Source organism: Oncorhynchus gorbuscha, linkage group LG01 (genome assembly GCF_021184085.1).
Source record: "Oncorhynchus gorbuscha isolate QuinsamMale2020 ecotype Even-year linkage group LG01, OgorEven_v1.0, whole genome shotgun sequence".
In the NCBI taxonomy this organism is placed as follows: Eukaryota; Metazoa; Chordata; class Actinopteri; order Salmoniformes; family Salmonidae; genus Oncorhynchus; species Oncorhynchus gorbuscha.
In genome coordinates, this window is record NC_060173.1 from 8,914,619 (window position 1) to 8,929,233 (window position 14,615).

General features: G+C 51.1%; 1 protein-coding gene across 1 annotated transcript in view; it reads left to right on the forward strand.

The window, feature by feature from the left end:
• Positions 1 to 14,615, forward strand: part of LOC124032233 (cGMP-inhibited 3',5'-cyclic phosphodiesterase A-like) — a 241,605-nt gene that overhangs the window by 211,317 nt on the left and 15,673 nt on the right. The window contains exons 6-10 of the mRNA XM_046344482.1: positions 9,148 to 9,221; positions 9,927 to 10,069; positions 10,800 to 10,937; positions 12,872 to 12,983; positions 13,478 to 13,591. Of these exons, the coding sequence (XP_046200438.1) occupies positions 9,148 to 9,221; positions 9,927 to 10,069; positions 10,800 to 10,937; positions 12,872 to 12,983; positions 13,478 to 13,591 (581 nt within the window). The remainder of the gene's footprint in view (positions 1 to 9,147; positions 9,222 to 9,926; positions 10,070 to 10,799; positions 10,938 to 12,871; positions 12,984 to 13,477; positions 13,592 to 14,615) is intronic.

A 14,615-nucleotide genomic window follows, 5' to 3' on the forward strand; every position in this document is an offset into this window, starting at 1 on the left:
TCAGGGGTCAGGTGGTCAGGGGTCAGGTGGGGGTCAGGTGGTACAAAGGCGGTTGAGGGGGTCAGGTGGTCGGCTACGAAGGCGGTTGAGGGGGTCAGGTGGTCGGCTACGAAGGCGGTTGGGGAGACAGGTGGTTGGGGGGACAGGCAGTTGGGGGGTCAGGTGGTCGGCTACGAAGGCGGTTGGGGAGACAGGTGGTTGGGGGGACAGGCAGTTGGGGGGACAGGCGGTTGAGGGGGTCAGGTGGTCGGCTACGAAGGCAGTTGAGGGGGTCAGGTGGTCGGCTACGAAGGCGGTTGGGGAGACAGGTGGTTGGGGGGGACAGGCAGTTGGGGGGACAGGCAGTTGGGGGGTCAGGTGGTTGGCTACGAAGGCGGTTGAGGGGGTCAGGTGGTCGGCTACGAAGGCGGTTGGGGGACAGGCAGTTGGGGGAACAGGCAGTTGGGGGGACAGGCTGTTGGGGGGACAGGCTGTTGGGGGGACAGGCTGTTGGCGGGGACATGCTGTTGGGGGACAGGCTGTTGGGGGACAGGCTGTTGGGGGACAGGTAGTTGGGGGGACAGGCTGTTGGGGGGACAGACAGTTGGGGGGTCAGGTGGTTGGCTACGAAGGCGGTTGGGGGGACAGGTGGTTGGGGGGTCAGGTGGTCGGCTACGAAGGCGGTTGAGGGGGTCAGGTGGTCGGCTACGAAGGCGGTTGGGGGACAGGCGGTTGGGGGGACAGGCAGTTGGGGGACAGGCAGTTGGGGGGACAGGCTGTTGGGGGGACAGGCTGTTGGGGGGACAGGCTGTTGGGGGACAGGTAGTTGGGGGGGACAGGTAGTTGGGGGCACAGGCTGTTGGGGGGACAGGCTGTTGGGGGACAGGTAGTTGGGAGGACAGACTGTTGGGAGGACAGGCTGTTGGGGGACAGCTAGTTGGGGGTGACAGGTAGTTTGGGGGACAGGCAGTTGGGGGACAGGTAGTTGGGGGACAGGTGGTTTGGGGTACAGGTGGTTGGGGGGACAGGCAGTTGGGGGGACAGGCATTTGGGGGAGACATGCTGTTGGGGGACAGGTCGTTGTGGAGGACAGGCAGTTGGGGGGGGACAGGTAGTTGGGGGGACAGGCAGTTGGGGGGACAGGCTGTTGGGGAGGACAGGCAGTTGGGGGGCCAGGCAGTTGGGGGCACAGGCTGTTGGGGGACAGGTAGTTGGGGGGAGAGGTAGTTGGGGGGACAGGCAGTTGGGGGAGACATGCTGTTGGGGAGGACAGGCAGTTGGGGGGACAGGCAGTTGGGGGGACAGGCAGTTGAGGGGGACAGGCTGTTGGGGGACAGGTAGTTTGGGGGACGGGCGGTTGGGGGAACAGGTGGTTGGGGGGACAGGTGGTTGGGGGACAGGCGGTTGGGGGACAGGCGGTTGGGGGGGACAGGCTGTTGGGCTGTTGGGGGGACAGGTAGTTGGGGGGACAGACTGTTGGGGGACAGGCTGTTGGGGGACAGGTAGTTGGGGGGACAGGAGGTTTTGGGGACAGGCAATTGGGGGGACAGGCATTTGGGGGGACATGCTGTTGGGGGACAGGTAGTTGTGGGGGTCAGGTGGTTGGCTACGAAGGCGGTTGAGGGGGTCAGGTGGTCGTATACGAAGGCGGTTGGGGAGACAGGTGGTTGGGGGGACAGGCAGTTGGGGGAACATGCAGTTGGGGGGACAGGCTGTTGGGGGGACAGGCTGTTGGGGGGACAGGCAGTTGGGGGGACAGGCTGTTGGCGGGGACATGCTGTTGGTGGGACAGGTAGTTGGGGGACAGGCTGTTGGGGGACAGGCTGTTGGGGGGACAGGTAGTTGGGGGGACAGGCTGTTGGGGGACAGACAGTTGGGGGACAGGTAGTTGGGGGACAGGTGGTTTGGGGTACAGGTGGTTGGGGGGGACAGGCAGTTGGGGGGACAGGCATTTGGGGGAGACATGCTGTTGGGGGACAGGTCGTTGTGGAGGACAGGCAGTTGGGGGGACAGGTAGTTGGGGGAAAGGCAGTTGGGGGGGACAGGCTGTTGGGGAGGACAGGCAGTTGGGGGGCCAGGCAGTTGGGGGCACAGGCTGTTGGGGGGACAGGTAGTTGGGGGGAGTGGTAGTTGGGGGGACAGGCAGTTGGGGGAGACATGCTGTTGGGGAGGACAGGCAGTTGGGGGGACAGGCAGTTGGGGGACAGGCAGTTGAGGGGGACAGGCTGTTGGGGGACAGGTAGTTTGGGGGACGGGCGGTTGGGGGAACAGGTGGCTGGGGGGACAGGTGGTTGGGGGACAGGCGGTTGGGGGACAGGCGGTTGGGGGACAGGCTGTTGGCGGGGACATGTTGTTGGGGGACAGGTAGTTGGGGGGACAGGCTGTTGGGGGACAGGCTATTGGGGAGACAGGTAGTTGGGGGGGGACAGGTAGTTGTGGGGGACAGGCTGTTGGGGGCACAGGCTGTTGGGGGACAGGTAGTTGGGGGACAGACTGTTGGGGGACAGGCTGTTGGGGGACAGGTAGTTGGGGGGACAGGAGGTTTTGGGGACAGGCAATTGGGGGGACAGGCATTTGGGGGGACATGCTGTTGGGGGGACAGGTAGTTGTGGGGGTCAGGTGGTTGGCTACGAAGGCGGTTGAGGGGGTCAGGTGGTCGTATACGAAGGCGGTTGGGGAGACAGGTGGTTGGGGGGACAGGCAGTTGGGGGAACAGGCAGTTGGGGGGACAGGCTGTTGGGGGGACAGGCTGTTGGGGGGACAGGCAGTTGGGGGGGGACAGGCTGTTGGCGGGGACATGCTGTTGGTGGGACAGGTAGTTGGGGGGACAGGCTGTTGGGGGACAGGCTGTTGGGGGACAGGTAGTTGGGGGGACAGGCTGTTGGGGGGGGACAGACAGTTGGGGGGACAGGCAGTTGGGGGGTCAGGTGGTTGGCTACGAAGGCGGTTGGGGGACAGGCGGTTGGGGGGACAGGCAGTTGGGGGGACAGGCAGTTGGGGGGACAGGCAGTTGGGGGGACAGGCTGTTGGGGGGACAGGCTGTTGGGGGGACAGGCTGTTGGGGGACAGGTAGTTGGGGGACAGGCTGTTGGGGGGACAGGTAGTTGGGAGGACAGACTGTTGGGAGGACAGGCTGTTGGGGGACAGCTAGTTGGGGGTGACAGGTAGTTTGGGGGACAGGCAGTTGGGGGGACAGGTAGTTGGGGGGACAGGTGGTTTGGGGTACAGGTGGTTGGGGGGACAGGCAGTTGGGGGGCACAGGGGGAGACATGCTTGGGGGTCGTTGTGGAGGACAGGCAGTTGGGGGACAGGTAGTTGGGGGACAGGCAGTTGGGGGGACAGGCTGTTGGGGAGGACAGGCAGTTGGGGGGCCAGGCAGTTGGGGGCACAGGCTGTTGGGGGACAGGTAGTTGGGGAGAGGTAGTTGGGGGGACAGGCAGTTGGGGGAGACATGCTGTTGGGGAGGACAGGCAGTTGGGGGGACAGGCAGTTGGGGGGACAGGCAGTTGAGGGGGACAGGCTGTTGGGGGACAGGTAGTTTGGGGGACGGGCGGTTGGGGGAACAGGTGGTTGGGGGACAGGTGGTTGGGGGGACAGGCGGTTGGGGGACAGGCGGTTGGGGGACAGGCTGTTGGTGTGGGGGGACAGGTAGTTGGGGGGACAGGCTGTTGGGGGACAGGCTATTGGGGAGACAGGTAGTTGGGGGACAGGTAGTTGTGGGGGACAGGCTATTGGGGAGACAGGTAGTTGGGGGGACAGGAGGTTTTGGGGGCAATTGGGGGGACAGGCATTTGGGGGGGGACATGCTGTTGGGGGACAGGCTAGTTGGGGAGGACAGGCAGTTGGGGGACAGGCAGTTGGGGGGACATGCTGTTGGGGAGGACAGGCAGTTGGGGGGACAGGCAGTTGGGGGCACAGACTGTTAGGGGGACAGGTAGTTGGGGGACAGACTGTTGGGGGACAGGCTGTTGGGGGACTGGTAGTTAGGGGGACAGACTGTTGGGGGGACAGACTATTGGGGGGACAGGTAGTTGGGGGTACAGGTAGTTTGGGGGACAGGCAGTTAGGGGGACAGGTAGTTGGGGGGACAGGTGGTTTGGGGGACAGGCTTTTGGGGGGACAGGCAGTTAGGGGGACAGGCATTTGGGGGGACATGCTGTTGTGGGGACAGGTAGTTGTGGAGGACAGGCAGTTGGGGGACAGGCAGTTGGGGGGACAGGCAGTTGGGGGGACAGGCAGTTGGGGGGACAGGCTGTTGGGGAGGACAGGCAGTTGGGGGGCCAGGCAGTTGGGGGCACAGGCAGGGGGGACTAGTTGGGGGACAGGTAGTTGGGGGGACAGGCAGTTGGGGGGACAGGCAGTTGGACAGGCTGTTGGGGGACAGGTAGTTTGGGGGACGGGCGTTTGGGGGAACAGGTGGTTGGGGGACAGGTGGTTGGGGGACAGGCGGTTGGGGGACAGGCTGTTGGGGGGACAGGCGGTTGGGGGACAGGTGGTTGGTATTTCCATGTTTGAGCCATTCCCTATTAGTCCGTTTAAAGTCAGTTCATGCTTCAGTGGTTCTGATTTGGCCCCCCAATGGTGGAACAAACTCCCTCACGACGCCAGGACAGCGGAGTCAATCACCACCTTCCGGAGACACCTGAAACCCCACCTCTTTAAGGAATACCTAGGATAGGTTAAGTAATCCCTCTCACCCCACCCCCCCTAAGTTTTAGATGCACTATTGTTAAGTGACTGTCCCACTGGATGTCATAAGGTGAATGCACCAATTTGTAAGTCGCTCTGGATAAGAGCGTCTGCTAAATGACTTAAATGTAATGTAATGTAAATGTAAATGATTTATTTTGTTTTATTTTGTGTTCAGATTACTCTGTGCGTTCGTGTTAATGAGTTCATTCATTAAAAATGTTATTTCAGCTTCTGTGAATGTTCTTTTTAATGGGTGGACAGCCCAGTAGGAAACCATGCTCTTTTTAATGGGTGGACAGCCCAGTAGGAAACCATGCTCTTTTTAATGGGTGGACAGCCCAGTAGGAAACCATCCTATTTTTAATGGGTGGACAGCCCAGTAGGAAACCATGCTCTTTTTAATGTGTGGACAGCCCAGTAGGAAACCATGCTCTTTTTAATGGGTGGACAGCCCAGTAGGAAACCATCCTATTTTTAATGGGTGGACAGTCCAGTAGGAAACCATCCTATTTTTAATGTGTGGACAGCCCAGTAGGAAACCATCCTATTTTTAATGGGTGGACAGCCCAGTAGGAAACCATCCTATTTTTAATGGGTGGACAGCCCAGTAGGAAACCATCCTATTTTAATGGGTGGGCAGCCCAGTAGGAAACCATGCTATTTTTAATGTGTGGACAGCCCAGTAGGAAACCATGCTATTTTTAATGTGTGGACAGCCCAGTAGGAAACCATCCTATTTTTAATGGGTGGACAGCCCAGTAGGAAACCATCCTATTTTTAATGGGTGGACAGCCCAGTAGGAAACCATGCTATTTTTAATGTGTGGACAGCCCAGTAGGAAACCATGCTATTTTTAATGGGTGGACAGCCCAGTAGGAAACCATGCTATTTTTAATGGGTGGACAGCCCAGTAGGAAACCATCCTATTTTTAATGGGTGGACAGCCCAGTAGGAAACCATGCTATTTTTAATGGGTGGACAGCCCAGTAGGAAACCATGCTCTTTTTAATGGGTGGACAGCCCAGTAGGAAACCATGCTATTTTTAATGGGTCGACAGCCCAGTAGGAAACCATGCTATTTTTAATGGGTGGACAGCCCAGTAGGAAACCATCCTATTTTTAATGGGTGGACAGCCCAGTAGGAAACCATGCTCTTTTAATGGGTGGACAGCCCAGTAGGAAACCATCCTATTTTTAATGGGTGGACAGCCCAGTAGGAAACCATGCTATTTTTAATGTGTGGACAGCCCAGTAGGAAACCATGCTCTTTTTAATGGGTGGACAGCCCAGTAGGAAACCATCCTATTTTTAATGGGTGGACAGCCCAGTAGGAAACCATCCTATTTTTAATGTGTGGACAGCCCAGTAGGAAACCATCCTATTTTTAATGGGTGGACAGCCCAGTAGGAAACCATCCTATTTTTAATGGGTGGACAGCCCAGTAGGAAACCATCCTATTTTAATGGGTGGACAGCCCAGTAGGAAACCATGCTATTTTTAATGTGTGGACAGCCCAGTAGGAAACCATGCTATTTTTAATGTGTGGACAGCCCAGTAGGAAACCATCCTATTTTTAATGGGTGGACAGCCCAGTAGGAAACCATGCTCTTTTTAATGGGTGGACAGCCCAGTAGGAAACCATGCTATTTTTAATGGGTCGACAGCCCAGTAGGAAACCATGCTATTTTTAATGGGTGGACAGCCCAGTAGGAAACCATCCTATTTTTAATGGGTGGACAGCCCAGTAGGAAACCATGCTCTTTTTAATGGGTGGACAGCCCAGTAGGAAACCATCCTATTTTTAATGGGTGGACAGCCCAGTAGGAAACCATGCTATTTTTAATGTGTGGACAGCCCAGTAGGAAACCATGCTCTTTTTAATGGGTGGACAGCCCAGTAGGAAACCATCCTATTTTTAATGGGTGGACAGCCCAGTAGGAAACCATCCTATTTTTAATGTGTGGACAGCCCAGTAGGAAACCATCCTATTTTTAATGGGTGGACAGCCCAGTAGGAAACCATCCTATTTTTAATGGGTGGACAGCCCAGTAGGAAACCATCCTATTTTAATGGGTGGACAGCCCAGTAGGAAACCATGCTATTTTTAATGTGTGGACAGCCCAGTAGGAAACCATGCTATTTTTAATGTGTGGACAGCCCAGTAGGAAACCATCCTATTTTTAATGGGTGGACAGCCCAGTAGGAAACCATCCTATTTTTAATGCATGGACAGCCCAGTAGGAAACCATGCTATTTTTAATGTGTGGATAGCCCAGTAGGAAACCATGCTATTTTTAATGGGTGGACAGCCCAGTAGGAAACCATGCTATTTTTAATGGGTGGACAGCCCAGTAGGAAACCATCCTATTTTTAATGGGTGGACAGCCCAGTAGGAAACCATGCTATTTTTAATGGGTGGACAGCCCAGTAGGAAACCATGCTATTTTTAATGGGTGGACAGCCCAGTAGGAAACCATGCTATTTTTAATGGGTCGACAGCCCAGTAGGAAACCATGCTATTTTTAATGGGTGGACAGCCCAGTAGGAAACCATCCTATTTTTAATGGGTGGACAGCCCAGTAGGAAACCATGCTCTTTTTAATGGGTGGACAGCCCAGTAGGAAACCATGCTATTTTTAATGGGTGGACAGCCCAGTAGGAAACCATCTATTTTTAATGGGTCGACAGCCCAGTAGGAAACCATCCTATTTTTAATGGGTGGACAGCCCAGTAGGAAACCATGCTATTTTTAATGGGTGGACAGCACAGTAGGAAACCATGCTATTTTTAATGGGTGGACAGCCCAGTAGGAAACCATGCTATTTTTAATGGGTGGACAGCCCAGTAGGAAACCATGCTATTTTTAATGCGTGGACAGCCCAGTAGGAAACCAGTAAACTGTCTGACCAACTGACAGCTGGAGCCACAGACAACAAACTGATTTTTTCAACACTTGTTTGTGTGTGTGAGGGTGTTTATTCATATTTGCTCCTTCACTGAAGTCATGTTGAATTTCAGCATTTTCAGTTTGTTTTGTGGTATGAGTTTGCTTAGAGATTACAGAGATTGTTGGATGGAACAGTCTGCCAAGCAATACGAGAGAGAGAATGAGAGCGAGAGAGAGAGAGAGCTGGGAAATATTAACTTGATTTCATGATGTGCATGATGAAACGATTGTTCCTTTGACTCAAATGGTTCTCCACACGTCTTCTAACTGACTCCTTTAGAACACAATAATATAATAATAATAATATATGCCATTTAGCAGACGCTTTTATCCAAAGCGACTTACAGTCATGTGTGGATACATTCTACGTATGGGTGGTCCCGGGGATCGAACCCACTACCCTGGCGTTACAAGCGCCATGCTCTACCAACTGAGCTACAGAAGGACAATAGAACCTGGGACGTAGAATAGTGTTGATCAAGTGATGTCACATCATTATTTGGAATTGATGACAAGCTTGGCACACCTGTATTTGGGTTTACAACATTTTTCTCTGCAGATTCTCTGAAGCTCTTTCAGGTTGGATGGGGAGCGTCGCTGCACAGCTATTTTCAGGTCTCTCCAGAGATGTTGATCAGGTTCAAGACCGGGTTCTGGCTGGGCCAATCAAGGACATTCAGAGACTTGTCTCGAAGCCACTCCTGCATTGTCTTGGCTGTGTGCTTAGGGTTGTTGTCCTGTTGGAAGGTGAACCTTCGCCCCAGTCTGAGATCCTGAGCACTCTACAGCAGGTTTTCATCAAGGATCTCTCTGTACTTTGCTCCGTTCATTGTTCCCTTGATCCTGACTAGTCTCCCAGTCCCTGCCGCTGAAAAACACCCCAACAGCATGATGCTGCCACCACCATGCTTCACCGTAGGGATGGTGCCAGGTTTCCTCCAGACTTGATGCTTGGCATTCAGGGAAAGTGTTCTATCTTGGTTTCATCAAACCAGATAATCTTATTTCTCATGGTCTGAGAGTCTTTAGGTGCCTTTTGGCAAACTTCAAGCGGGCTGTCATGTGCGTTTTTCTGAGGAGTGGCTTCAGTCTGGTTCTCCCTGACCAAGGACCTTGAGCTCAATTTCAAGTCTCATAGCAAAGGGTCTGAATACTTACGTAAATAAGGTATTTCTGTTTGTTTTTTTAATACCTTTGCTAAAATGTCTAAAAAACCATTTTTGCTTTGCCATTATGGGATATTGTGTGTAGATTGTTGAGGATTTTCTTTATTTAATCCATTTTGGAATCAGGCTGTAATGTAACAAAATGTGGAAAAAGCCAAGGGGTCTGAATACTTTTCGAAAGCACTGTATGTCATAGACACACTGTACAGTACACATCAAAACATTTCTCAGGCCAGTGTTTTAATAAGGCATATTCAGGTGCCCACAATATCTAAGAGCTAGCGCCATTCATTGATAGATGTACTTGATGAAAACATATTCACTTCTGTCTGACCTCTGACCTCTAACTTTCCTTTACCACAGCTGTGGGAGACCGTACATAAAGCTGAGCCATGGGGAGGGATCCATGGACAAAGGGGACAGGATCCACCGGACAGGTACAACCATCCTTTTAACTGAGCTTCTCATCTCTGCCAGTGATACCTTCCCCTTCCTCACCACTACCGTTTTCAAACTATTGAGCCGAGCTGTACTGTACTCACGGACTCTTCTTCTATCGTTTAGCTTGTCATCTCTGCCAGTGTTACCTTCCCCTTCCACATCATTGAGCCGAGCTGTACTGTACTGCTCTGGCCTGGTTATGCGTCCATCACAGGAACTGTGCTAGAGAGGACAATGATTGTATGAAATGGATACTCCTGTCCCAGAGTGGATATTACTTGTGTGTGTGCTTTGCAGCAGTGCTGAATGCTTTGCAGCAGTGCTGAATGCTTTGCGGCAGGGTTGAAGGCTTTGAAGCAGTGTTTAATGCTTTGAAGAAGTGCTGAATGCTTTGTAGCAGTGTTTAATGCTTTGAAGAAGTGCTGAATGCTTTGTAGCAGTGTTTAATGCTTTGAAGAAGTGCTGAATGCTTTGTAGCAATATTGGATTCTTTGCAGCAGTGCTAAATGCTTTGTGAGAATCCCGTCTCCATGGTGAGACAATGACCATAGGAGTTAGTTGGGAAGACAAGAAGAGCAGATCTGATACCAGGCTGATCCTGTCTCACAACAGATATGTGTGATGTGTTTTTGCAGTAGTGTTGAATGCTTTGAAGGTGTTGTCCCGTCTCCATGGTAACGCTTTCTCTGTACCCCAATCAGAGGATCAGGTGGTGGCATCGTCAGACTACGACAGTACCCACGAGGCCAACCACAGCGACAGCAGCGACGTAGCGCCGACAGAGGAGGGGGACGCAGAAGGGGGCAAAAACACCCCCCAAAACCTCATCATGCTACCTGCAGAGGTGAGAAACAGCCACAGCAACCGTAGAGGTAGCTCTAGTTTTCTTTTTCACACTTCTTTCTAGGTCTAAATCTTTTAGGCCACAGGGGTATTCAACCCTTACCTTACGAGGTCCGGAATAGTGCTGGTTTTCTGTTCCACCTGATAATTTATTGCACCAACCTTGTGTCCCAGGTGTAATTCAGTCCACGATTACAGGTGAATCATGATCAAATACAGTGGAGCTGGCTGTCTAGATTTGGACTTGAGCATTATTATTGGCTTATTCCTCAGGCAGAGGCACAACCACCTCAGAAGACAAAAGTTAATTTACTAACAACATAACATTCAGTGCTTGTAGATTGGCACCACCAGCCGTCTATATCTGACCCCCTTATGACATGTTTATGACCTACAGTAGATTGGCATCTCCAGCTGTCTATGTCTGGCCCCCTTATGACATGTATATGACCTGCAGTAGATTGGCACCACCAGCCATCTATATCTGACCCCCTTATGACATGTTTATGACCTACAGTAGATTGGCACCACCAGCTGTCCATGTCTGGCCCCCTTATGACATGTTTATGACCTACAGTAGATTGGCACCACCAGCTGTCCATGTCTGGCCCCCTTATGACATGTTTATGACCTACAGTAGAGAGAGAGAACATTTTCTGATATTTAATAAGACCATATAAAGGTTCATAAAGACATTATAAAGGCTTATAACATGTCTATGGCCTCTGTAGGAAAAGCCCCAGCTGGCCCCGGAGCCATTAGTGATGGAGGACTTGGAGCCCCTAATGAGCCACCTCAACCAATGGAACTTCCCCATCTTCAGCTTGATGGAGAAGACCCAGGGCAAATGTGGCCGCATCCTCAGCCAGGTGAGACCAGCTACTGTACAGCCTAGTCAGGTGAGATGTAACCAGGTGAGACCCGCTACTGTACAGCCTAGTCAGGTGAGATGTAACCAGGTGAGACCCGCTACTGTACAGCCTAGTCAGGTGAGATGTAACCAGGTGAGACCCGCTACTGTACAGCCTAGTCAGGTGAGATGTAACCAGGTGAGACCAGCTACTGTACAGCCTAGTCAGGTGAGACCAGCTCCTGTACAGCCTAGTCAGGTCAGATGTAACCAGGTGAGACCCGCTACTGTACAGCCTAGTCAGGTGAGCTGTAACCAGATGAGACCAGTTACTGTACAGCCTAGTCAGGTGAGCTGTAACCAGGTGAGACCAGCTACTGTACAGCCTAGTCAGGTGAGACCCGCTACTGTAAAGCCTAGTCAGGTGAGATGTAACCAGGTGAGACCAGCTACTGTACAGCCTAGTCAGGTGAGATGTAACCAGATGAGACCAGTTACTGTACAGCCTAGTCAGGTGAGATGTAACCAGGTGAGACCAGCTACTGTACAGTCTAGTCAGTCTAGTCAAGTCTAGTCCAGTCTAGTCAAGGGAGATGTAACCAGGTGAGGACAGGTACTGTACAGTCTAGTCAGGGGAGATGTAACCAGGTGAGGACAGGTACTGTACAGTCTAGTCAGGAGAGATGTAACCAGGTGAGGACAGGTACTGTACAGTCTAGTCAGGGGAAATGTAACCAGGTGAGGACAGGTACTGTACAGTCTAGTCAAGGGAGATGTAACCAGGTGAGGACAGGTACTGTACAGTCTAGTCAGGGGAGATGTAACCAAGTGAGGACAGGTACTGTACAGTCTAGTCAGGGGAGATGTAACCAGGTGAGGACAGGTACTGTACAGTCTAGTCAAGGGAGATGTAACCAGGTGAGGACAGGTACTGTACAGTCTAGTCAGGGGAGATGTAACCAGGTGAGGACAGGTACTGTACAGTCTAGTCAGGGGAGATGTAACCAAGTGAGGACAGGTACTGTACAGTCTAGTCAGGGGAGATGTAACCAGGTGAGGACAGGTACTGTACAGTCTAGTCAGGGGAGATGTAACCAGGTGAGGACAGGTACTGTACAGTCTAGTCAGGGGAGATGTAACCAGGTGAGGACAGGTACTGTACAGTCTAGTCAGGGAGATGTAACCAGGTGAGGACAGGTACTGTACAGTCTAGTCAGGGGAGATGTAACCAGGTGAGGACAGGTACTGTACAGTCTAGTCAGGGGAGATGTAACCAGGTGAGGACAGGTACTGTACAGTCTAGTCAGGGGAGATGTAACCAGGTGAGGACAGGTACTGTACAGTCTAGTCAGGGGAGATGTAACCAGGTGAGGACAGGTACTGTACCGTCTAGTCAGAGGAGGTGTAACCAGGTGGGGACAGGTTAGAATAGTTCATCTTCTGCCATTGAAGCATTCTCAGCCAGGTGAGAGAAACAACCAATTAGACAGGCTGATGGTCAACCATCTATCATTGAGCAGGCACTGTGTCAATCAAAGTGTGTTTGTCTGGTGACAATCTGATTGGTTGTTTGAGACAGAAGCGGTAGCCTCGAGGTTAGAGAAGTGGGCAGGTAACTGGTGGGTTGCCGGTTTGAACCCTGTGTGCAGGGAAATCTACAGGGAGTGATCCGGCAGCCGGAGGGTTTCCAACTTCAATATCTCTGCATACTACTGCCGTTGTACCCTTGAGCAAGGCACTTTACCCCTAAGTGTTTTAGGGGTGCTACGTTGCTCCCAGTCTGCGATGTGTGTCAGGTTGGGTGCTGTCACAGAATAAATGAAGAATATCTGTACATGTTAAAGCGAGTGTCGAGACGTCTATGAGAATGAGGCTGTCTATAAGCCCATAGACCATTCAGTGTCAATCAAAGAGTGGTTCTGTGAGCTCTCTAACTCTCTGTGTTCGTTCCAGGTCTCTCACAGGCTTTTTGAAGACACAGGCCTATTTGAGACCTTCAAGATCCCGGTTCATGAATTCATGAACTACTTCCATGCTTTGGAGAATGGCTACAGAGACATACCATGTAAGAACCTGTTTTAACTTAATGACTCTGCTCTCTTAAAAGCTCCTGTTTTACCCGAATGACTCTGTTTTGCAGACACAGATTAAGCCTAGTAGAGTACATTTTTAGTCCAGCACTAGACTTAATCTGTGCCCGGGAAACTGTCCCTTAATGTTTTACGTTTGTTTTCCTTCGTATATTTGTAAGTCGCTCTGAATAAGAGCATCAGCTAAATGACTTAAATGTAAATGTAAATGTATATTGAAGTTGAGTTAAACGTGTCATACCGTCAGTATACCGCAAGAGGGCGATGTTACATCATTTTCCTATCAACTCTCCATTAACACAAGTTTACGGTACAATCTCTCCATATCCTTTTCACTCTACAGCAGAAACAGAAACAGTGTGGCCTAGTGGAAGTTATCACTACTGAGATGTCTCATATTCTCTCCCTTTCGCTCTCTAGTCTTGGTAAATATATATATATATATATTTGTTTTAATCAATCAATCCAGATCACAACAGAATCCACGCTACAGACGTTCTCCATGCTGTCTGGTACCTCACTACCCAGGCCGTACCAGGTCTGCCCAGCCTCATCACTGACCATTGCTCTGCCAGCGACTCAGGTGGGTGCCACGGTTGAACTGATTTACCTATTTAAATAAAAGGTTAAATAAAAAAATGTAATGAAAAAAATGAAAAAGTGACTTGAATTACAAGCCAATCAAACAGTCTAATTGAATCATCATTGCTCTTGCTTGATTTGGCATCAGGAGATTGAAACGTTATTTATTGATAACTTGAATTTTGACTCTATTAGAAGACAACCAATTGTTTGTTTTCTCCTGTTTTTAATATAACATCATTATGTTAGTTATGGTTGTCAACTTGAGTAAGATTTAGATTTTGTACAAACCGAAGAGACTAATAGATTGCTATGTCAAGACTCTTAATAGAATTTGTAACAATCAGATTAACTTTGGCCCTTTATTTAATTCAGCCTATACAGACCATCTCCAGTTACTGTTTTGTAAGTCGTCTCATTAAGATCAACATTTTTGTTACAGTCACGTCAACGCTCTCAGCTGTTCTTATCAGAATAGGGGCTCAGCGTCTGGGTGCATCCCAAATGGAACTAGTGCACTATAAAAGGGAATAGGGTTCCATTTGGGATGCCGTCTCTGAGTACCAAATACTATTTGAAGTTCAGCGATGATGAGCGGGCATGACATTGCAACCAGATTAAAGTTCTCCCAACTCCAGATTTTCATAACCTAATTTATAAGCTTTAGTGCCCCAAACTCTTTGATCCGAGCAGAAGTGGATTGAGGGGTTGAGAGTTTCGGGCCTTTGAGGGAGCTTGCTGGTACACTTTTCACACTACTGAGCCAAACCACGGTTTAGCACATTTCAGCACATTTCAGCCACCATAGTGCTGGAAAGGACAATGTAAAAAGAAACTACCTGAGCCGGTACAGTGTGGTTCAGGTTGGAACTAGGATGTGACATGGTAGTAGACATTATTACACTCCTCTCCCTGTCCCTCTCCCTCTCCCTCTCCCTGTACCTCTCCCTCTCCCTCTCCTTCTCCCTCTCCCTCTCCCTCTACCTCTCCCTCTCCCTCTCCCTCTCCCTCTCCCTCTCCCTCTC